The sequence below is a fragment of the Ostrea edulis genome, chromosome 1 (genome assembly GCF_947568905.1).
Source record: "Ostrea edulis chromosome 1, xbOstEdul1.1, whole genome shotgun sequence".
In the NCBI taxonomy this organism is placed as follows: domain Eukaryota; kingdom Metazoa; phylum Mollusca; class Bivalvia; order Ostreida; family Ostreidae; genus Ostrea; species Ostrea edulis.
Window position 1 is genome coordinate 7,058,136 of NC_079164.1, and position 24,100 is coordinate 7,082,235.

Sequence of the window (24,100 nt, forward strand, 5' to 3'; positions counted from 1 at the left end):
CAAATTGTTTATTTCTTATACAAAACTTTTATGTTACATATACTTTCTTAATTCTTACATATATTTTCTTTACACCTAGATTATAACAGCAATAATAATTGATATGAATTCATGTATCAATGTAAAAGAGGATTTTAATCAACATACCTTATTACATAGACACAACAATTTATATGCATTTACAAATATGCATGACTGTATTCTTCCAGCATTTCAATTCTTAATTCACTTTTTATTTTGTTTCCTAATTTCATCTACTGTCAGTACACTGATCTGACATGTTTGATGCGAGTCAGTCTAGCCTTTTTTGAAGCTTTGTTGTAGGTTCTTAGCCTTCCTCTTGATTTAGAAAACTCTCAAGTTAACTGAGAAAGTCAAAATGATATCATGAGCTATCTTCATAGCAATTACCATAAAGAAAATTAAGAAAATTCGGGTTATAAAAGTTGGGAAATCTTTACATAATACTAAGTATTGCTAACTGTGGTGAATAAGGGGGAATTAGGGGTTATAAAAGTTGGGAAATCTTTACATAGTGCCTATATAACATATTAATCATTAAGTATTGCTAAATGAGGTGAATAAGGGGGAATTACGGATGATGTAACCATTTTACTTCGTCTTCTCATGAAAGGTACTGACACTTATTGGAAGTAAGAATAAGACTTTAAAAAATATTACTGAGACGAATTTTGGTTCCTGCGAAAAGGTACTGATAAATCCGTTAATTGTTATCATAAATCAATGGATTTATATTATTTTGTAGTTACCAGAAAAGCTTTGATTGGCTCGACTAGATTTCATGCAATTTTCTTGTTGATGTACTATTCCAGTGCAAAACATCTACGTGACGAGTAATTGATTATATCATCGCATAATTGGCAACAGCCGTTCCCGCTAACATTAATCATCGTTCACCTGTTCTCCAACCTCCAACCCCCCCCCCCCCCCCCCATGGGGTTTTGATACCTTTATCAACTTCTTGAACACTTATTCTCCACCCCAGGTCGTAGAATTTTGGCATCCATTACGAATTTTTACCGCGACCAACATTCTAAGTTAAACTACCAATGATTGGTTAAACATTCACTACTAGCTTACAAGAACCAATGAAATTGCGTGTTACGTCCAATGATGAAAGATAGTATAAAAGGATCTTAAATAGATTCACCGGACAAAAACGGTCATGTATGTCTATTTTAAACAAGAAGCCCATGGGCCACATCGCTCACCTGAGTCACCTTGGTCCATATCAGAAGACTTTCCATATATATTTGCATCTAAAACCGTAGTCCCTATTATGGTCCCAACCTACCCCTGTAGGCCATTGTTTTTTGCAAATTTGAATCTACACTGTCAGAAAGCTTTCATGTAAATACGAATTTCTTTGGCCCAATGATTCTTGAGAAGATTTTTAAACATTTTTCCTATATATTTATCTGTCAAACTTTGATCCCCCCTTGTGGCCCCATCCTACATTGTACCTCCAGGGGCCATGGTTTGAACAAACTTGAATCTGCACTATGTCAGAAAGCTTTCATGTAAATATCAGTTTTTCTGGCTCAGTGGTTCTTAAGAAGATTTTATCGCAATTCACCTTTGAATTAGAACGCTTTGGCCGATATAGTATTGCGTTGTGTGACGACACAATTGAATCTGTTTGTAATACAGTTGTGAAATGCAACAGAAACTTTCATTGGTCCATAGGTATAAGTCCGGCCAAATTCCCTTATACGGGAGTAGTCAGCATTTGAAAACATGTCGGCCAGATGGAAAAAAAAACTTCAAAGGAAGAAAGAGAAAAAGTTGTATTCTTGTGTTGTTGTCTCATAAATTTAATATAAAAAAAAATTCCCAACATATTTTCCTACTATACTTGTGTCCAAACATACCTTCAAATATTTATTACAGCCCCATACGACCCAAAAACTTGATCACAGCTTTTGATGATTTTGTTCGTAGACGTAACCATGTTAGGTAGCCAGTCAATTCGAATCCCGGTTCATTTCCATACTCGCACAATAGCGTCTAGATGTGTATAGCCCACAAATATTTTAGCTAAATAGTTTAAATAATATACCACGTACGCCAGTCCTATTAGATGATAATTATTCAAATAGCTAAACTCACGGCGATGCGGCTTTCATTAGTCAAGGGCGGCCGCGTCGGCCGGTCTCCATCTAATGAGCTTATGTAGCATTTTCGTTAATGCTTATTTTACCTTTACAAAAACTGGTACAAAAAATATTTTAATTTCTATTAATTGTTAGTGTTAATAAATGAAGAGTGAATACATAACTTACAACCAATTTTATGAATAGATACCAATAGCAAGAGTTTGAATTGACCGGCTACGTCAACAAACGAAATGATTTGAAGCTGCGAGTTTTCGGGTCGTGTGTGGCTTTAATGAATATTTAAAGGTATGTTTGGATACAAGTATATAGTAGGAAAATATGTTAAGATTTTTTTATATTGGGTTTATGAGACAGCAACACAAGAATACACCAATATCAGGCCTCAACCGTCCGCAGCTTTTTGTGACCCGTCAACGGAAGGTTTTTATAAGAGGTGGATCTTTTTAGAGAGCTACAGTTCTCCAGCTACACTGAATCCGCTCAAGAAAGTGGGCGGGCTGTAATCGGCCAATGAAAACTCTTGTTGTATTACATCAAACATGTCATTCAAATTGTTCAATCGTCTCATTCAATTGTGTCGTCACACAGCGCAATACTATATCGGGTAAAGCGTTCTAATTCAAAGGTGAATTGCGATAAAAGATTTTCCCAATATATCTGTATGTAAAACTTTTATCCCTATTGTGGCCCCATCCGACCTCCGGGGGCCATGATTTGAACAAACTTAACTCTGCATTATATAAGGAAGCTTTCATGTAAATATCATTTTTTCTGGCTCAGTGGTTCTTGAAATGAAGATTTTTAAAGATTTTCCCCAATATATTTGTTTGTAAAGCTTTGATCCCCTATTGTGGCCCCATCCGACCCCCGGGGGCCATAATTTAAACAATTTAGAATCTGCACTATATCAGGAAGCTTTCATATAAATTTCAGCTTTTTTGACTCAGTGGTTCTTGAGAAGATTATTCCTATATATTTGTATGTAAAACTTTGATCCCCTATTGTGGCCCCATCCAACCCCCGGGGACCATGATTTAAACAATTTAGAATCTGCACTACCTAATAAAGCTTATCAATAAATTTCATCTTTTCTGGCCCAGTGGTTCTCGAGAACATTTATTAATGACCCTACTGTATTTTTACCTTTTCTTGATTATCTCCCCTTGGAAGGTGGCCTGGCCCTTTAACATAACAATTTAGAATTCCCTTTACCTAAGGATGCTTTGTGCCAACTTTGGTTGAAATTGTCCCAGTGGTTTTTGAGAAGTCGAAAATGTTAAAAGTTTACAGACAGACGGACGCCGGAATACGGGTGACCAGAAAAGCTCACTTGAGCTTTTAGCTCAGGTGAGCTAAAAAGCGGAATACATATTTATAAACGGATTGCACAAATTTAAAGAGCGGAATTCCACTAAAAAGCGGAAGAAAATCAGGTCTGATATCGGCCCGAGTGTCCCCATATCAAACCGAGGGTTGATATGACATATGATATGGATTTTGGCATGTAGAGTGTAATATTATTATTATATTTAACATATTGCATGTTTCATCCTTAAAATTTTCATACAAACGGGATAGTATTTTTGATGTGTGTTGTTTCTTTTCTTTCTTTTTTTAGAATTTGATATATGTAGATCTAGTCTGAAGCTGATTTTATACAATATTCTTGTTATCACATGCGGGTTACGTTTTTGCATTTAAAGGCAGATCAAAGAATATTACTTTTGAAATATTAATTTTCTATGGTGAAAATCTTCATACGATTTACTCTGGTAAAAATTAGGTATATGGAATCGCTATAATGGTAAATCGCTGATACTTTGATTGTAAAAAGTTTGATATATCAATTATGATAAACTATGATAAAAACTCTCATACATTGATTTACTACAGTAAAACGCTGATACATTGATTTACTATGATAAAAACTTTGATAAATTGATTGTTACGAGCGAATATGTAATTTCTGGATTGATATGCATTTTTGCACGTCGATCTGATATAGATTTTCGGTCGTTGAAATTGGCTGTTGTGACGTCACTTGTATCAAGCAGTGCAGAATCTGCATAATCATTACCAAGTATATGATAATATAAAATAAAACCTATTTTGAATAAATTACACTCAAGCCTGAAAATAATCATTATTGCATGTTACACAAACGTTAAAACACACATATGCTATAGTACTGCAATGCATGCATGCGATTTTTTTCAATACACTGTACATGTATTAATGTATTCATGAATGAAGTTCCTACGCTTAAAAATATCTTGGTCTTCATCCTTTTTGTTTTGTGATTTTGGTTTACCATTTCTTACACTGTAAATGAAGGAAAACTTGGTAAAGGGTGCAATTCTACACAATACAAATAGTATGCATGCATGTGTTGCAAAGTAAAATGTAATAACCAGACATGTATCATCATTTTTCATGGAAGGGGTGGGGGTGGGGGTTACAACAGGAGGAAAAAATGAAAAATTGGGATTCTTCAAAATTTCTTGCCATTCAAAATAATAATAAAAGATGAACGAAAACACCAATAAAACAAAACAAAAGAAAAACCCAAACAAACCAAGATTGTCTGTCTAATGTTCAAAGTCCTCATTCAAGGGTGGGGGTTAAAGAGTCTTTTACTTTGACTGCCTCAAAAATTTCATTTTCTTCAATCCTTGGGTGGTTAAAGTCCTCTACTATGAATGCCTTACAATATCTTCATTTTCTTAATTGGTGGTGGTGTGCGTCTTTTACAAGTGTATCAGAACTTTCAAGCTGGGGTCACCCAATACATCGTTTATTTGCATTACAAAATAATACATATTGTTGATAAAGGTGGGGGACAGACCCTCTAGGTGTCCTCTTTCCTTGATTCTATGTGCCCGATAACGATGCATATGATAAAAATTACATTTTGCATTAGCACAATTTGCATCAATGCAAAAAAGAAAAACCCAAACAAACCAAGATTATAAATAGACACTTTCCTCTTAAGGATGTGATCATGTAATGCAAGTCTCACATAGATGCACCAACAAGTATGAAAGTTTGAGACCTGACAAGCTAATTGTGGACGCCGCCCGCCTGGATGCCCATCCTTCACCAAGTTAAAAGCCGAGATTTGCTACGCAACTCGGCTAAAAAACATCCAAGTTAGAAGTTGACATTATCTTTTATGCTGGTTTTCTTCCGAGAAATCCAGGCCTGCGTTTGGTTAAGCAAAAGTAATCCTCTACTGTAATGTGGTTCCAAAAAAAGTAGTATACAATATTTACAAATGTGACTACTCTTGCTTTACCTGTCAGAGTACACAATTCTGGTAGGAGGTAGATTGGCTCGGTGCGACCCATTCTGATGTCCTTTTTCTTTGGTCTGGACACCAATAGAGGTTGGTTCATATCTGTCACTGTGATATTGTAGTTCTGAAAATATTCAGAAGAAAAAAATTTTCACTCTTAAACTTCGAGGAGCCTCATACTCTTGCAAGAGAACTTAGCATGATGAAGATTTCCCAATCTTTATCCAAGTCAATTCCGGAACTAATCGTAAAATTTTGTAATCTAATATAGACCGCTTCATGTCCATAGAAGAAAATTTCCTGAAATATAATGCATCTTTAATATACGACTAACTTAGCTACGACCCTGGGGTCTGGACCCAGGAGTCGTGAATTTCAGTTTTGGACAACATGCACATTGCACTTAATAAATCGATCTTTTTGTTGTAGACATGTACAAAATTTAATAAAATCACTGAACTTTGTGAAATACTCTAGTTTACACGGGGTAATAATTTGCTAAACATCAGAGGGTCTAAGAGCAATTCTTGATGACAATAATTTACCTTTTTGTAATACTCAGCAAGAGTAATGCTGACATCGTTTCTCAGCTTGAAGGAAAAATCTGGTCTCTTGTCCCAGTCAAAATCATCAACACGGTACGTTTTGTTGTTATACCTACAACACAGTAAATAAAACATACTACACCAGGGCTAGGGTACATGTACAGGATGCATACCTATGTTTGCATACCCAATCCCTCAGTAAAGCACACCACCCAAATCCAACAGTGTGGTAGACATGATCGGGATGCAGTTTAACTTTATATAGCCATAAAATTTTAAAACAAGAGGTACTGTGAGCAATGTTCACTAAGAATATCCCCCGCTTACCTCAATCTCCCAAAGGGTGTTGGTAATAGGTATAAACTACCTCTTTTCTGAGTGTAAAAAACAAATGGCATGACAAACCGAAACATATTGCTACTTCGATGTCCAGTGCACGTGACCTTTGACCTTTTGATCCCAAAATCGATAGGGAACATCTTCATCCCATGGGTAGTCCATATGTATGATATGGTGACTGTAGGTGGAAAGGATAATACTTTAGAGCCCGGAAACCATATTGCTACTTCGATGTCCAGTGCGCTTGACCTTTGGACCCCAAAATCGATAGGGAACATCTTCATCCCATGGTTAGTCCATATGTATGATATGGTGACTGTAGTTGGAAAGGATAACGCTTTAAAGCCCGGAAACCATATTGCTACTTCGATGTCCAGTGCACTTGACCTTTGACCTTTTGACCCCAAAATCGATAGGGAACATCTTCATCCCATGGGTAGTCCATATATATGATATGGTGACGGTAGGTGGAAAGGATAATGCTTTAGAGCCCGGAAACCATTGCGTCTACAGACGGACGGACAGACAACCCGATTCCAGTATACCCCCCCCCCCCCACAACTTGTTGCGGGGGGGGGGGGGGTATAATGAGGCCAAAGCAACCACCTTTCGGGTCACATTATCCCCACAATGCATCATCTTATCCTCAGTGCTAATCCAAACAGGATATGACTATACATGCATGTAGTGATCAATCTCCAATAATCAGGCCAGTGACATATTTTAATTCATGACCCATCTTCCCCAAAAGATGCATCTACTGACCATGCTTGGTGGTTGTAACAGGGACTTTTTTAAGGTCTGTAGAGATAAGAAAATAAGCCCCATTCCCAATGCTAAAAAGCAGGTATTCTGCCCAGTTTTTGCTTGAACAAGAGACCCATATGCCTTATCAGTCACCTCAATACTAGTGGAAAAGTATCACTACTTTCATGGGCTACAAAATCTAGAAAAAATTTCCTGTTCTGAATATCTAAGATAAATTCTAATGTTCAGTAACAGTATAAAACAAGATGTACTGTGAGCAATGCTCACTAAGAATACCCCCCGCTTACCCCAATCTCCTAAAGGGTGTTGGTAATAGGTATAAACTACCTCTTTTCTGAGTGTAAAAAACAAATGGCATGACAAACCGAACCATATTGCTACTTCGATGTCCAGTGTGCTTGACCTTTGGACCCCAAAATCGATAGGGAACATCTTCATCCCATGGGTAGTCCATATATATAATATGGTGATGGTAGGTGGAAAGGATAATGCTTTAGAGCCCGGAAACCATTGCGTCTGCAGACGGACGGACGGATGGATGGACAGACAGACGGACAACCCGATTCCAGTATACCCCCCCCCCCCTTGTTGCGGGGGGGGGGGGGGGGGGGGGTATAACAAGAGGTACTGTGAGCAATGCTCACTAAGAATACCCCACGCTTACCCTAATCTCCCAAAGGGTGTTGGTAATAGGTATGAACTACCTCTTTTCTGAGTGTAAAAAACAAATGGCATGACAAACCGAACCATATTGCTACTTCGATGTCCAGTGTACGTGACCTTTGACCCCAAAATCGATAGGGAACATCTTCATCCCATGGTTAGTCCATATGTATGATATGGTGACTGTAGGTGGAAAGAATAACGCTTTAGAGCCCGGAAACCATATTGCTACTTCAATGTCCAGTGCACTTGACCTTTGACCTTTTGACCCCAAAATCGATAGGGAACATCTTCATCCCATGGGTAGTCCATATGTATGATATGGTGACTGCAGGTGGAAAGGATAACGCTTTAGAGCCCGGAAACCATATTGCTACTTAGATGTCCAGCGCGCTTGACCTTTGACCCCAAAATCGATAGGGAACATCTTCATCCCATGGGTAGTCCATATATATGATATGATGACGGAAGGTGGAAAGGATAATGCTTTAGAGCCCGGAAACCATTGCGTCTACGGATGGACAACCAGATTCCAGTATACCCCCCCCCCCCCAACTTGTTGTGGGGGGGGTGGGGGGGATATAACAAGATGTGTTCTTAAAACTTCATTGCCTTTAAAAGAGCATGCACTGATGAAAGGCTTTAAATAATAGGTGCATTAACATTAAACAAGAGGCCCCATGGGCCTAGAATCGCTCTTCTGATACATTGTAGAACAGGCAAAAATTCTCACTAAGGCTTAAAATAAAAAATTAATTTGTTTGATGTACTCCGACCGACCTGTGAAATTTGCCTCGCACCTATCATTTTTTCCACACTTGGAAATTGCAATATATTTTTTTTATTTGCTCCCTGGAAAATAAACATTTTTCGAATTAGTATTAAACTTGATGCCATTTTTTTTTTGGACTAGTTGTTTTACAGAATTCTTGTTATCAAAGTGCAATATCCTTGACCCTATGACCACGTAACATCCTGCCATGCCATCGGATCCGTCATTAAAACGCTTGCATGTTGATTTTAATATCGTTATATGTTCACTGTAAGCCTACTTATCTTGTTGAAGACATTTCTTAAGAATGAGAAAAAAATATTCTAATAAAAACGTATTTTAACACAGAAATAATAGGAATATTAATCGGATAAAAACGGACTTTAAGGTATTCCATGTATAATGAAAAGATAATGAAAAATTTTTTGGAAGAGTTGTCTGCCCTTTGTAAAAATATGAAAAATCTAATTTTCTAAAAATGTGTGTGGTCAATGATTAATTTTATTTCATATTTTCATAAAAATAAAGTGTATGTAACTTTCTACCAAGAGATTAGTGTGAAAATATATGTTTTTAAAATATTGTAATAAAACATGCTTTTCCCGTATACTTCAATGTTAAATTCTAGGTGAAATAAATCAAGCAGTAAACAAAATTTTGAAAATTCTTGTGGTGGGTTATTTTTATTTGATGAACCCTTCAAAATGATACCATTACAAATATTCCACCATCCATTTATTAGATATGAAATATGGTCATTATACATTGAATACCTTAAAAAATCTTTAGGATCAGCGCATTTTTGTAAGTTAGGTCGGGTTACCTGAAACACACAATTTTTGTTTTTAGGCCCTATATGTTTCATTGAAAAATATTGTTTCTTAAAAAACATATGGAAATAAACCTCAGCCAATAACAGGTAAAATGTTATGATTGAAAGTTTACTTGCAATGCAATTTAAGCAAAATTTTATTTTGAAAGTATAAAATTCAAAAGAACATTTAACTTGTTAGAGTTTACAATGTTTGCACATACTTTGAAAAAAAAATTATTTCCTACCTACATGTACCTACCCTATTTTCTTCTGGAACGTTAGCAGAAACTCAACAACTTTTGTTGTTGGCTTCATTGTGAAAAGATAAAATGGGCAGACAAGAAAGCTCACACCATAACATAGCCAATCAAAGACAGACGCAAACAAATTATTCAAAGAAACAGAACCATTCAACAGTCCCAATAGCGGTGGACTTCACGTACCGTGTGAGGACAATGGATCCTACAAACATTCGCACACAATCATCATAGAAACTGTCTCCTCTATTCTGGTTGTAGAGGTTGTACATCATGTCCAGTAGCGTGTCTGAACGGGTGATCTTGTGGCTGATGTCAGCACACAGTAACGTGTCGTACTCGTGCTTTGCAATGGCAGTCACAAATCCAGGCATGACTGAAAGTCTGAAAAACAATGAACAGAAAACCATAGCACTTGTCTATGCAACCTAACTGCTATATGGAAGGATCCACAACAATTTGATGTACGTACTTGTGCTGCGGAATGTCTACAGACAAGCTGGGATTGAAGTAGTTTCGGCCGATTTGTTTCATATCTATGGTGGCCAACACTCTGGAGAATCAAAATAAGCAAAATTATTATACAAATTAAGGCAAGTATCAAATTCACAAAAATAAGCAAATTATTATTATACAAATTAAGGCAAGTATCAAATTCACATCAAACTTCTAAAAATAAACAAATTATTATAAAAATTCAGGCGAGTATAAAATTCACATCAAACTTTTAATAATAAGCAAATTATTATACAAATTATGGCTAGTATAAAATTCCCTTTAAACTTTTAATAATAAGCAAATTATTATACAAATTATGGCAAGTATAAAATTCACATTAAACTTTTAATAATAAGCAATTATACAAATTATGGCAAATATAAAATTCACATCAAACTTTTAATAATAAGCAATTTATTATACAAATTAAGGCAAGTATAAAAGTCACATTAAACTTTTAATAATAAGCAAATTATTATACAAATTATGGCAAGTATAAAATTCACATTAAACTTTTAATAATAAGCAAATTATTATACAAATTATGGCAAGTACAAAATTCACATTAAACCTTTAATAAGCAAATTATTATACAAATTATGGCAAGTATAAAATTCACATTAAACTTTTAATAATAAGCAAATTATTATACAAATTATGGCAAGTATAAAATTCACATTAAACTTTTAATAATAAGCAAATTATTATACAAATTATGGCAAGTATAAAATTCACATCAAACTTTTAATATGCAAATTATTATACAAATTATGGCAAGTACAAAATTCACATTAAACTTTTAATAATAAGCAAATTATTATACAAATTATGGCAAGTATAAAATTCACATTAAACTTTTAATAATAAAATTATTATACAATTTATGGCAAGTATAAAATGCACATCAAACTTCTAACAAGAGATGTTTGTAAACCACATATGCCCCCCATGGTGCAAAATTGAAAAGGGTTATATATACACATCACTTAATTGATAGTAGTATCATCAATTCAAAATATTGAGCAGGCAATATCTTCCTATGTCAAGAGTGAATTGACCATGTGACCTAAAAATCAATAGGGGTCATTTACTCCTTATGCTGTACCAGTGTACCAAGTTTGGTGTCAATCAAGCAAATAATTCTTAAAATATAGGAGACAGCATATTACTATGTCCAGTTCAACAAGTGACTTTTGACCTCAAAATCAATATGGGTCATCTTCTCTTGAAGATGTACCAGTGTACAAGTTTGATGTCTGTCAAGCAAAACGGTAATCAAGATATTGAGTGGACAGTATATTACTGTTTAGTTTGACCTTTGACCATGTGACCTCAAAATCAATAGGAGTCATCTCCTCCTGAATATACATCACTGTACTAAGTTTGATGTCTGTCAAGCAAAGGGTTCTCAAGATATTGAGCGGACAGTATATTCCAATGTCCAGGTTGACCCTTGACCTTTGACCATGTGACTTCAAAATCAATAGGGGTCATCTTTTCCTGAATACGTACCAGTGTACCAAGTTAGATGTCTGTCAAGCAAAGGGTTCTCAAGATATTGAGCAGACAGTATATTCCAATGTCCAGTTTGACGCTTGACCTTTGAAAATGTGACCTCAAAATCAATAGGAGTCATCTTCTCCTGAAGATACACCAGTGTACTAAGTTTGATGTCTGTCAAGCAAAGGGTTCTCAAGATATTGAGTGGACATTATATTCTTATGTCCAGTTTAACCCTTGACCTTTGACCATGTGACCTCAAAATCAATAGGGATCATCTTCTCCTTAAGTTGTACCAGTGTGCCAAGTTTGATGTCTGTCAAGCAAAGGGTTCTCAAGATAATGAGCAGACAGTATATTCCTATGTCCAGTTTGACCCTTGACCTTTGACCATGTGACCTCAAAATCAATAGTGGTCATTTTCTTCTGAAGATGTACTGGTGTGCCAAGTTTGATGTCTGTCAAGCAAAGGGTTCTCTGGACATTGAATGGTCAGTATATTCCTTTGCCCAGTTTGACCCTTGACCATATGACCTCAAAATCAATAGGGGTCATCTACTCCTTCGGATGTACCAGTGTGCTAAGTTTGATGTTTTTCAAGCAAAGGGTTCTCAAGATATTGAGCAGACATTATATTCCGATGTCCAGAGTAGATTGACCCTTGACCTTTGGACCTGAAAAACACTAGGGGTCTTCTTCTACTCATAACCAACCCTCACATGAAATATCATTATCATCAAGTGAATGGTTCTCAAGATATTGAGCGGACAACACATGGTCTACAGACCGAACGACAGTTGCAAAACAATATGCCCCCTCTTTTTCAAAGGGGGGCATAAAAATAAGGAATTATTATACAAATTAAGGCAAGTATCAAATCCACATCAAACTTCTAATAATAAGCAAGTTATACAAATTATGGCAAGTAAAAAATTCACATCTTCTAAAAATAAGCAAATTATTATACAAATTATGACAAGTATAAAACTCACATTAAACTTCTAAAACTCGAATCACAATCTCTATGCATCTGTTATAAGGGGTACCTGTAAAGTGCAAAACGATTTCGTTTCGCACTTTACAGGTATTCCTGTTATAAGACAGTTTTACAATGGATGTTAAAGAAAATAGGGTTTGCTTTTATCAATCCTTCATAAAATATCCATGGTGAAAATCATGGAAAGTATCTGCAGTAAAAAGATTTTCTGTGCAGCCTATATAAATGTACCTCCTGAAGATGATGTTGTACACCTGCATGACCTGAGGTGAAGATGGAGGCAGCTCATTCGTGCGTGTGATGGTGATCCGGATCTGTGCGCTGTCAGAATTTCTTTGACTGTATACTTCCGTCACCTTCAAATGTTAACAAAATTCAAATTGAAAGAAAAACATGCATTTTACTCCATAGGAGAAGGGGTTTGGTGGTGAATTTATGAATTTAACACCACAGAAGAAACAAAATTTTAGTAATTTTTTTAATGTAATCTTGAATAATACCAAGTTGCACAGCCTTCATTGGTAGTCTAAATAGTAGTAACAAGATATGATTACATCTATTGATTATAGTCTCCCAAATAAAGTACTGGCTGTATAAAAGTGGCTTCGTCTAGTATTTTTCTCCCTTGGCAAAATACATACGAACATTTCATTTAAAAAATCTAGATCATGAAGGCTTTGATTTGAAATCCCCCTTTTTTCCTTCAGCAATACTGGTGCCACTTGTCCTTGATACTAGTTTGTAGGTCCGAACACCCTCTTATCATTTTTGATGATCCCATGTCTCTATCATTTCTGGTTCTCAAGTTATACAAGTTTTTTTATAATCAAGGTCAAGGTCAATAAGGATACTAGTTTGTAGGTCACTACACCCTTTTATCATTTCTGACGCTTCCTTGTCTCTATCGGTCCCAGTTCTCAAGTTATACCATGTTTATGTTTAAGGTTAGAGGTCAATGCCCCACCCTGATACAATATTCCCTACCCGTGGGATCATGAAATTTACAATTTCGTAAATGACTATCAACTCCCTTTAAATTCAAAATCAATAGAATTAAAGGTTTTGCATATGGGCACTATGCCAAATTTGGTCCCGTTCTGAAGTCAGAATCTTTACCCTGATGATCATATGACTATGTATTCGGTTTTTCTTGCATATGAGAAAAGGTTTTTGAAAATTCGTAAATTTTTTGGGGACTAGTCCTCCCTCCAAGACCTTGGGGTGTATTAGTCCTGAAATCCCCATGTCACATATTTCATACTAAATTTGAACAAGAGGCACATGGGCCACATTACTCACCCGAGTCACCTTGGCACATATTTCAAAATATTCCCTATACTTTAATCACTATTGTGGTCCAAACCTACCTCTGGGGCCACGAGTTTTACAAACCTGAATCTGCACTTTGTCCAGAAGCTTTCATTAAAATGTAAATTTTTCTAGCCCAGTGGGTCTTGAGAAAAATTTTAAATGACCACACCTCATTTTTCTGATGAATCATTATCTCCCCATTGAGATGCCTTTTGCCAAGTTCAGTTGAAATAGGCCAAGTCGAAAAATGTAAAAAGCTTATAGATGGACAGACGACGGACAACAGGCAATCAGCAAAGCTTACCCCGAGCTTTCAGCTCAGGTGGCCTAAAAATCTGTCAAATTTTAAACCTGTTCTTGCAGACGATGACTGAGGTATAAAATCATTCCATCAAAGGCCTTTGTTTTTCCCAGTAAGTTTTCGTGGTGCATGAGAAGGGCCATTCTCATCTTCCTGGAATCGATTGGGGGGTTAAACTCCACATGATATTGGTACAGATGCCAGTCAGGTGCCATCTCCAGCTTAAAATAGTTTGTAACAACTGGTAGTTGGGTTCCCGAGGTTCCTGCACATTAAACAATTCATAGCATTACTTGTTTTTAAAAACTAGGTAAGCGAATAAGAGGTATTTGTGAAACTGATGACAATTGGGCATTACTGAAATTGTTTGCAAAGACCTTGGCTTCAAAACTGAGGAATTTTGCAAAATTTATTCATAACTTTTGGTTCAACAATCTGCAATTTTATCAAAACTTATGAAAATCAAAAATTCTTGCTCCATGCACATCTATAATACCCATACAAACACTGTTAAGGTCCTCACATGCACACTTCTAATACCCATACCCATACAAACACTCTGTAATAGTCCTCACATGCACATCTATAATACCCATACAAACACTCTGTAATAGTCCTCACATGCACATCTATAATACCCATACAAACACTCTGTAATAGTCCTCACATGCACATCTATAATACCCATACAAACACTCTGTAATAGTCCTCATATGCACATCTCTAATACCCATACAAACACTCTGTAATAGTCCTCACATGCACATCTATAATACCCATACAAACACTCTGTAATAGTCCTCACATGCACATCTATAATACCCATACAAACACTCTGTAATAGTCCTCACATGCACATCTATAATACCCATACAAACACTCTGTAATAGTCCTCACATGCACATCTATAATACCCATACAAACACTCTGTAATATCCTCACATGCACATCTCTAATACCCATACAAACACTCTGTAATATCCTCACATGCACATCTATAATACCCATACAAACACTCTGTAATAGTCCTCACATGCACATCTCTAATACCCATACCCATACAAACACTCTGTAATAGTCCTCACATGCACATCTCTAATACCCATAAAAAAAAACTCTAATAGAAAGTCCTCACTTCAAAACTGGGCGACAAATCATGTATACTTCAAGGACTTATCAGTGCCTTCAATTTTTAATTTCATCAAAATTTTTAAATTACGTTTAATAAGTACAGTGCTTCCTCAATATACTGAACACCCCCTATAATGTCACTCACGCTTACTGTCTGAAATTTTGAAAGAACAAATTTTGTAGTTCACCCTCCATAATAATGCCAATTACCTGACACCCACCAGTTACCACACCTGTACTTTTGAGAGCTGTATGGTAAAGTGTGACAGTCTGGACAATGTATTCTGGTGGTCAGGTAAATCACAATTAATTGCCGATTTAAACTCAAGATTATCTAAATGTCTAAACAGAATGGAGCCCAAATAAATTTACAGAATTTTTTTTTGACTGCTCATTAAATTGTCAGTAACAAGAGAATTTGATATATTGCCACTTCTGCTTTACTGCATAAATTTATCATGGAATAAAAGTTGGCAATTTATCAAGGGAGCACTGCATTTCCAAGTAATTTTGATCCCAAAGTTCCTCTTTCCTGTAAACGAGCCCAGCCACTTTCATCTCAGGGACTGTACACATGCAATACAATCTCATCACATTATTCACCTTTCTTGTCACTTAACCATGCTGGCTTTGTCTCAGGATCTGAGTAGTACATGCGATCACGTTTCTCCCCTACATCTCGTGTCCCTACAGTCAACTTAGACATAGCATCCACCGGTACATCTCCACTCGCGCTGGCAATCCCCGGCCGTGGTTCCTTGGCACCACCCCTGTAAGAGGCTCTACCACTGGCTGCTGGGGGTCCACCAGCCGGAGCAGGTGCAGGAGCTGACGAAGGTGGTTGCTACAAAGAAATGGTACAGCATTGCATGAATTACACATTGTATTCCTTAACAGCAATCTCAGGATTACATACACACACCCTCCTTCTAAGCCATGTCCCCGGTCAGGATTTTTTACCCCTTAGTGGTGCGGTCTGTTGTCCTGGTCATCTGTCCCTGGCGTTTACGACTACTTACCTCCCGTGGTGGTGCGGTCTGTTCTCCTGGACGTCTAGCCTGGTCTTCTGATGCACCTCGGGCCCTTCCTCGAGCTCGCGCTCGTCCTCTTCCCGACATATTTATTTAAATCTGCAAATGAGAAGTTGTAATGATGTATTTGGAAACCCATCAACACAAATCAAGAGTCTGAAGGACTCATAAATCCACAACTTTAACTACAAAACACACATGATTTTAAAATGTAGTTGTAAAATTGACTTAAGGTTTGAATCTGCGTATCTAAATGAGTACATTCAAGCACTTTTCTGATTTGGGATCGAGTACCAAATATTTAAAACCAACGCATAGAGATGTTGCAAGTGCAAAATTTAACAATTTCCTTTTTATATTTCTCCACATCTGATCGTATTCAAATCATAGATATTGATGGAAGCCACTAATAATAAGTTTAGTTATGGGAATTTGTCTTTGCCATGTGGGCAATTGCATCAGCGAAATTTAATGGAATTTCAAAATGCAGGCATTCCAGGTTGATGCTCCATTGCTCTTACACATAAATGTGTGCATTTTTGCAGTCCTTGGGAGAACAAGTCTGTTTATTCAATGGGCAGGGTTCCAAATTACCGCTCACCCACTCGCATTGGCGACTATACTTTGCTTGTGGGCACCCCAAATTTCCATTCTCGTCGCTCTCATGGCGACCATAATTGTCCGATCAACATTTTTCTTTCCGACAATCTGAGTATATAAACGAAGTTCAATTTCTGGTTGCGAGTTTGCCACTTTGCGAGACAGTCCTTGGACATCAAACCTTCCAATACATAAACCAGTAGAAGTTGAACAACACAAGGGTTACTTCAAGTAAAAAGAAAGCATCAGATTATACCAATATGGAAAGAAGGGGGAAAATATGGCTCAAAGACAACAAAAAGGGGATGGCATGTGCCGTGTGTACAAAACACGACACACAAGGTCCAATCGTTACGACAGGTTGCCCGGGTTATAAACTTGACAGCATTGTGAAGCTTAGAACTTTCAGAATCGCATATAAAGTCTGAAGAAGCATGTGTTGAAATGGGACGCTGCAAAATCATTAAGTCCATGGACTTGAAGGGGATGACATGTTGTGTGTACAAAACATGACACAATAGGTCAAATCGTTGTGACAGCTTACTTGAGTTATAAACTTGACAGCATTGTAAAGCTTTGAAATTTTGAAATCACATAAGTCTGAAGAAACGTGCGTTAAAGTCAGACGCCGCGAAGATCATAAAGTCCATGAACTCTGATATTTTTGATAGGTTGATGAAATGAGAGAGAGGGGCATTTGAAAGAATTACGGAGAAGGAAACACAATTTGAATATTGATAATTTTAGTTTTTAAATGAATTGCAATGTGATCTGATGTTTCTTTTTTCTTGTACAAAATCGTGGTATTTAATTTCCATGTGTGGGCTACTAAACTTTCATATAGGCTAAAAGGATTTCTTGTTCAGGGGCCCACTTGGCCCCTAAGCAGGGTTCTCATTTAGAGCCAGCATCCGGCGATTTCTTGCCCCCTACTTTGAGTAAAATCACTGCTTACTTTCTATAGATTACAAAACAAGGTCGTGCTATATCATTATTAATTCAATGACTTGAAACTTATTTTAATTTTACCAAGAGGCTCCACATGGAGGATATTGGTACCAAAAAATGTACGGTAAACAACGCTTTAAACAGAATGAACGAAACACAACAGGAAGTCAGTTTTCACTTTATAAAGATTATTACCAGTTTTGTTTTCAGTAAAAAAAATTTCCCATCCCCATTTTCTTTAATGCAAAACGAAAGTAGAGTGAAGCATAGAGAAAATCACAGTTCTGTTGGGTCATTTTGCAAAGAAACCAACGTTAGGAAGCATTCAATGGGAGCAGGGCTTGAAACTAACTTTTTATGTAACCAGTCCAGCCGGACTGATGGTGTATAATTTCAACCAGTCCGCAGGAAAATTCACCAGTCCAACAGAGTTTTCCAGAAATAATTAAACATATTTCGTTAATGTTATTAAAATGAAATTAAATTCAATATGCCTCAGATAATATTGTAACACTTAAATGTGGGATTTATATTTACGAATCAGATTCATCTGATATCTACAGATCGAAGCATGCCAAATGTGTGTATAAAATTTCATCAGTATATTTTCCAAAATGATGCTGAAGTTAGAAAATTAACCAGTCCCATTGGACTGACTAAAACATGTCAGTCAGTCCGCCAGTCACAGCCTGACGGACACATGTTAATTTCGAGCCCTGAAATACGCATCCATGAGTCCATGAACATGTGCACATTGTCGACAAAACATGTCTTGGCTTACGATAAAATCTCCTTATCATTATAGAAAAAATAAATTACTAGTCACTTGAATGTAAATAACACATTTTGCTGATATTTTACAGATGATTTTGATGCTAGATTCAAGTGCCTAAATTCAGGGAAATGCCTCCTACAGCCTTCTAATTTTCAAAATTTTCCGGGGGAGCATGCCCAGACCCCCCCTAGTGCCTCGCGCCTCATATATTTTTCCGACTACTTTTTCTAAATTCACCTGCTACTTCTTAACTTACTGGGAACCCTGCATAAGGTATTCAGTCGAAGTTGGAACCCTGTAACGTCCCTCTCCAGAATCTTTTACTCGTATGGAGACTGCGGTGATAATGATCAAAGCCATAAATTCAATTGGTGAACAATGCTTTAGAGACTGTAGTGGTAAGAAAAATTCAAACATACCCTTCTAATTTTGCTGCACGAGATGGGTAAATACAAATAATTGCATGTCATAAACTTTGCGGCTCTCATTTCTTTTGCACAAGATCAAAATTAAAGCTTTCAGGTTAACCTTTTCATAAACCTAAAATAACTAACATGTTTAAAGTGGCATATTAGGGCCAAACCTAGCTTCATTTATTTTAATTAGTATGTGCCTAGAAATTGTGTGAAAATGGCATCACGCACATACAAGGTGAAAATTTAGATACAGCGAACCTTCGGGCAATTCATAATTTGATTACTTGCAGATTACAGGATTCTCATTTCCCAGATTTTACGTTCTGTAGTAATTTTCTAGAGATCTATTTTTGTGTGAAGAATGTGCGTGAAAAAGCATACCAATAACTATATGTGGGCTATATTTAGTATAATGAACTTAACAGTCAAGCTTCACTGGAAAGAAAACGGATCAAAAACCTATATATTACAGTGGTAATGTATACATTATGCATCCCTTTCTCATAAAAAATCTTGAACAATGTGCATTATATTAAAAAAAAGTTTAGGGTCGGGATAAAATCTTGGGACAGTCGTCCTTACCGGAACCACACACTTTTATTAGGCCTACATACCTTAGCCTGATATTACCTTAAAGTGAAACTCAACCTTTACAAGGTTTGTTTGTGAAATTGTGTTCAGACCATGTAGGTCACTGCCCTATTTCCTAAAAGTTTAGCATGATGAACATTGGCTGTTGACATCTTACTATATATTCTCAAATCAACGCATTGCCTATTATTCCATTCATTTACATATAGCCATGCATTGACGAACAAAAACAAAACTAGAAAAGGGAGAGCAGTCGTTCTTTGTTTACAATATATAATTCATTTGTTTACGTTTGAATATGTGCACTAGATCTACAATATCTTTTTCTAAATTCTGCATTCATCAATCCTATCAATGATTTCATCTATATAGAAATAGGAGGTATATGCTCGATGGTTTACATGTATATTATTGCGGGTTGTTGAACAATCTTGATTCTTGGTATGCGGTATACTGTCAGCATACAACAGTTCTCGCGCAATGCAAGTTTCTGCAAACAACTCAAAAATGTTAATTCGAATATCACACGTGCTTAAACTAACAAAATCACAACATTCTTACCAATCTATATATCATGCGCGTGTTTCGGGTCCTTCAAGGTATCATGGCCGTTCTCGTAGCTTTGCGCATGTGTCAACTCGTCAAATGCCGGGAAATAGGATTCATCACCACTTTTTAAAAATCCAGTTGTATATAGATTTTTAATAAATTTACAGAGGACAACTGTATGATTTTATCCAAGCTTTACTTTAAATTTATGATATATTTTTTGTTACACTCCATTTAAGCACTTGGTTTAGATCCGCCTGCCAAAAAAGGCTTCAAAAAAGCAGCTAGTGTAGGCCTTTCTCGGCGTACCCAGGCCGAATCGCTGTCGATGCAGCGGTCAGCATGTTTTTCCACAGTCCTGTTTCATTTTCAGCTGCTTTATGACTTTCACACTCACCTTTGCACAATAATGCATGTTTCATTTCAAACATACTTACCTTATAACAGTTAATAGTTTCCAATCTGAACTTTCAAGTTTCGCACGCTTTTCTCAGCATTCCTTCTAACGCGACTGCTGGGGTTTCGTGACACGTGATTCACGGGATTTGGGTGTTACGTAAGAGCTTTAGGCGTGCCAAACTGCACAGATTGAAGTGGAAAGGGGCCGATGTGGGAGTCAGAGGAAATCGGAAAGGGAAAGGAGCAGAGAAAGAGTAAATATTGGAAAACACTATAGGGAGCTTTAAACAATAAAGTATTATTTTAGGCCCACAGAGATGCACATTGACTTCACAAAAACATATGACAGAGGAAGACAACGCGGTGGAACAAATTTGCTCCAAACACGGTGGACCTTTAAAATTGTCGGCACCTTTGAAGTCCTAATTTTTTTCCGCGCGAGCTAGACATTGAATTCAGTCCACGGAGGATCTCCGTGGATGTCACCTGTACCTCCGTCGATAAAACAAAGAAATAATTTCCGAAATGATTCCCCAAAAAACCTTCTCGTTTGGCCAGCATGCATGCCCCCACCCCATTAATTACTTACAAATTAGCTATCAATCATTCAATTCTTGTAATTGTTGTTTAATGATACGTTGGTGTTTTCTGTACATATCCGTATGTAGACTTCCCTGCAGACGTTCACAACTTTTTATGACGCCCAAATTCTCGACATCCGTATATACACCTGTGTTATTCGTACCACTCGTCGAGAGATTGGTCGATACATTGTTTCACGGCACGTGCAGCACAATTTCACCAAATAAAAGAAGGGTCATGAACAACGACAATCACATGCCAGTAATTTCAATTTGATAAACAGCAGTTCAAAGAAATGTGTACCATAAGCAACGGTTTATTTTTAACGTAAGGTTTTCATTGTAATTAGGAATAGGTGATTAAGGTCAGCTATATACATGTACATGTTTACATTGGAGATGAAGTTCATTATGTACTCAACTGTGAAGCAATGTGAGCAAAGAATCAAAGTTTTATCACCTAAACAAATACATATAAATATTAAAAATATCTTTACTTTTAAACAAACCTTTAGAAAACTCCGTACAGTTTCATTAAGAAAATAATAAAATGTACTCCCCTACCTGGAATGCCCATACTTCACATTAATGATAACACGTTTTGGGGTTGGGGTTTTTTTTTTTTTTTTTTTTTTTTTTTTTTTTTTTTCTAACTTGATAAATACTTTATTACACACATGTATTATTTACTAAATGTAAAAAAAAAAAAAAAAAAAAAAAAAAAACAACAACAACAACAAAAAACAGCTTTTTGTCTTTATATTTTTGTATACCATTGCATAATGGTGATGAGATCCAATAATTTGATGTTTATAGGGAGCGGAGTGGACTGAAAACCGCAGGCCTGTATGCAGGAATTTTCAAGGGGGGGTTACATAGACTCGCAACGCGAGTCTATCACCTCGCACCGCGAGTTGCCACTACGGCAGGGGGTCTGGGGGTCGCTCAAGGCCCCCAGAAGCTCTGGGGTATTTGGTGCAAAATCCTGCAATCTAGCAATTTCCTGGCACTTAATTTGAATTTTGGAATCATGCCTTTTTTACTATGAATTTTCATGATTTTCATAAAAAATCCCGACTTTAATAGTCACAATTCAAACAAAATGCCGACTTTAATAGTGCTTAGTAGTTTTCAAGGGGGGGTTCGTATGAACCCCACGAACCCCCCCCCCCCCCCCCCCTGGCTACGCGTGTGATAACCCTTGGCTAGCGAAGATGGGTTTTGACATTGAACATAAGTCTCGGTCAAATGTAATTAACTCTAGATATAGTGCAATAGGGCCTACGTGTACACCATTGTCCTAGCATATTATACATATAATACTTTTAAAAGTTGATCACAAAACTGCAAAGGACACCAGTCGAGCAAGGATCGGACACAAAAAAAAAAAAAACCACGATGTCCCCTGTTACAGCAGGTGTGGCACGATAAAAATCTCTTAAAGGCCATGAGCGCCGAGCATAGGCCTAAATTTTGCAGCCCTTTACCGCCAAATGAGTAAAGAATTTTCGAGTGGGACTAACCCAGGGGCGGATCTAGGAATGGTGGTTAGGGGGCACAACTTTATGATGCTGGGGGCCGCCTTGAGGCCCCTAGTGGGTTATAGGAAATGTTTAATTAATTATAAAATTTCTATCGTACTAATTTAAATCACAGAATTTATAGATTTTTAAAGACCTTTATTTTCTACAAGTAATGTTTGGGAATTTTATCGGTTGCTTTGCATTGCATATAGATGATAGAAATATAAAATATTTTAAAGGGACATGGACACGATTTGAACTGGAAATTTTCAAATCTTATTTTTCCATTTTCATCGTTTACAATACTGAACTAAAGTACATCTAATGGTCAACCAAACTTTGAATATCAGTTGTTGGGGGTATAAGTGAGTTAAAGCACTCGCACTTTGTCATGTAAACTAGGCTTGTGCCATGTGTTGGTTTACATTAGATTGCTTAATTAAAAACAGCATCTTCAAAACAAAATGAGATGTGCCAAACACTAGAAAAATTTAATTGTGTTAAGAATTAAGAGGCAAAATAGAAAAAAATCTGCTTTAAACGAAACTTTTACTAGTATATCTAATGAATGTAAAAATATAAAACCTGGCACGAGCCTTGTTTACATACATGTAACAAAGAATTGTGAGCTCTGTATCTCCCATGTACCTCGACAATTGACATTCAAATTTTAGCTGACCATTAGAAATACCTTATTTAAGCATTCTAAACATTAAAATTGGAAAAATAAAATTTGAAAATGTTCACCTCAAATCGTGCCCATGTCCCTTTAAGGAGTCGGAATAGTACATAAAATTACATTAAATTATACTACAAAATATTCAATTTTAAGATAAACCCTAGACTTGCTCAAGTCTCTATGTTGTTTTTATTACTTTATCATTTCGTTCAAATTTTTCTGTGTTTCAGAAATCTAAATATCTGCACTCTACCATACTTAATGTCACCAAACATAGATGTTTGGCATTATTTAAAAGTATTAAAGAGAGCAATGATTATTAAACATAGAGACTTGAGCAAGTCTAGATAAACCCATACATGCTTATGACTGTTTTAATACTTATAGATAAAAATATACATTTGTTGATAAAGGTAATGTAGTTTACGTCATATTATTTATAGTTTAAAATTATTTAGCCTAAGTTATGAATATTCTTCATTGCAAAGTAATAATGTACTTATTAAGCAAGTTATATGAGGGGTTGGGGGTTGGGTTGACACCCCCCCCCCCAATTTTTGTACAATTAAGACCATATTCTTATGAGTAGACCGGGTCTATTGAACCGCATGACTGAACATTCATACAGGTTCTTTAAATATCCGGAATAATTCATTCATTATTATTATCAAGTAAAAAT

At 36.4% G+C, this 24,100-nt stretch overlaps 1 protein-coding gene across 5 annotated transcripts in view; it reads right to left on the bottom strand.

Moving 5' to 3' along the window:
- Positions 1-20,802, bottom strand: part of LOC125664287 (piwi-like protein 1) — a 51,361-nt gene extending 30,559 nt beyond the window's left edge. For 2 of the 5 annotated variants that reach the window (XM_048896972.2, XM_048896970.2), the window contains exons 1-9: positions 20,252-20,362; positions 16,349-16,459; positions 15,933-16,173; positions 14,249-14,463; positions 12,818-12,942; positions 10,064-10,144; positions 9,778-9,975; positions 5,979-6,090; positions 5,434-5,557 (exon numbers count right to left, since the gene is read on the bottom strand). In XM_048896972.2, coding sequence (XP_048752929.1) covers positions 5,434-5,557; positions 5,979-6,090; positions 9,778-9,975; positions 10,064-10,144; positions 12,818-12,942; positions 14,249-14,463; positions 15,933-16,173; positions 16,349-16,447 — 1,195 coding nt within the window. In that variant the 5' untranslated portion in view covers positions 16,448-16,459; positions 20,252-20,362. Of the gene's footprint in view, positions 1-5,433; positions 5,558-5,978; positions 6,091-9,777; positions 9,976-10,063; positions 10,145-12,817; positions 12,943-14,248; positions 14,464-15,932; positions 16,174-16,348; positions 16,460-16,961; positions 17,115-20,251; positions 20,363-20,676 lie in introns of those variants that run through there. The other 3 variants (XM_048896973.2, XM_056152546.1, XM_048896974.2) reach the window with 3 other exon arrangements.
- Between the last annotated feature and the right edge of the window lie 3,298 nt (positions 20,803-24,100).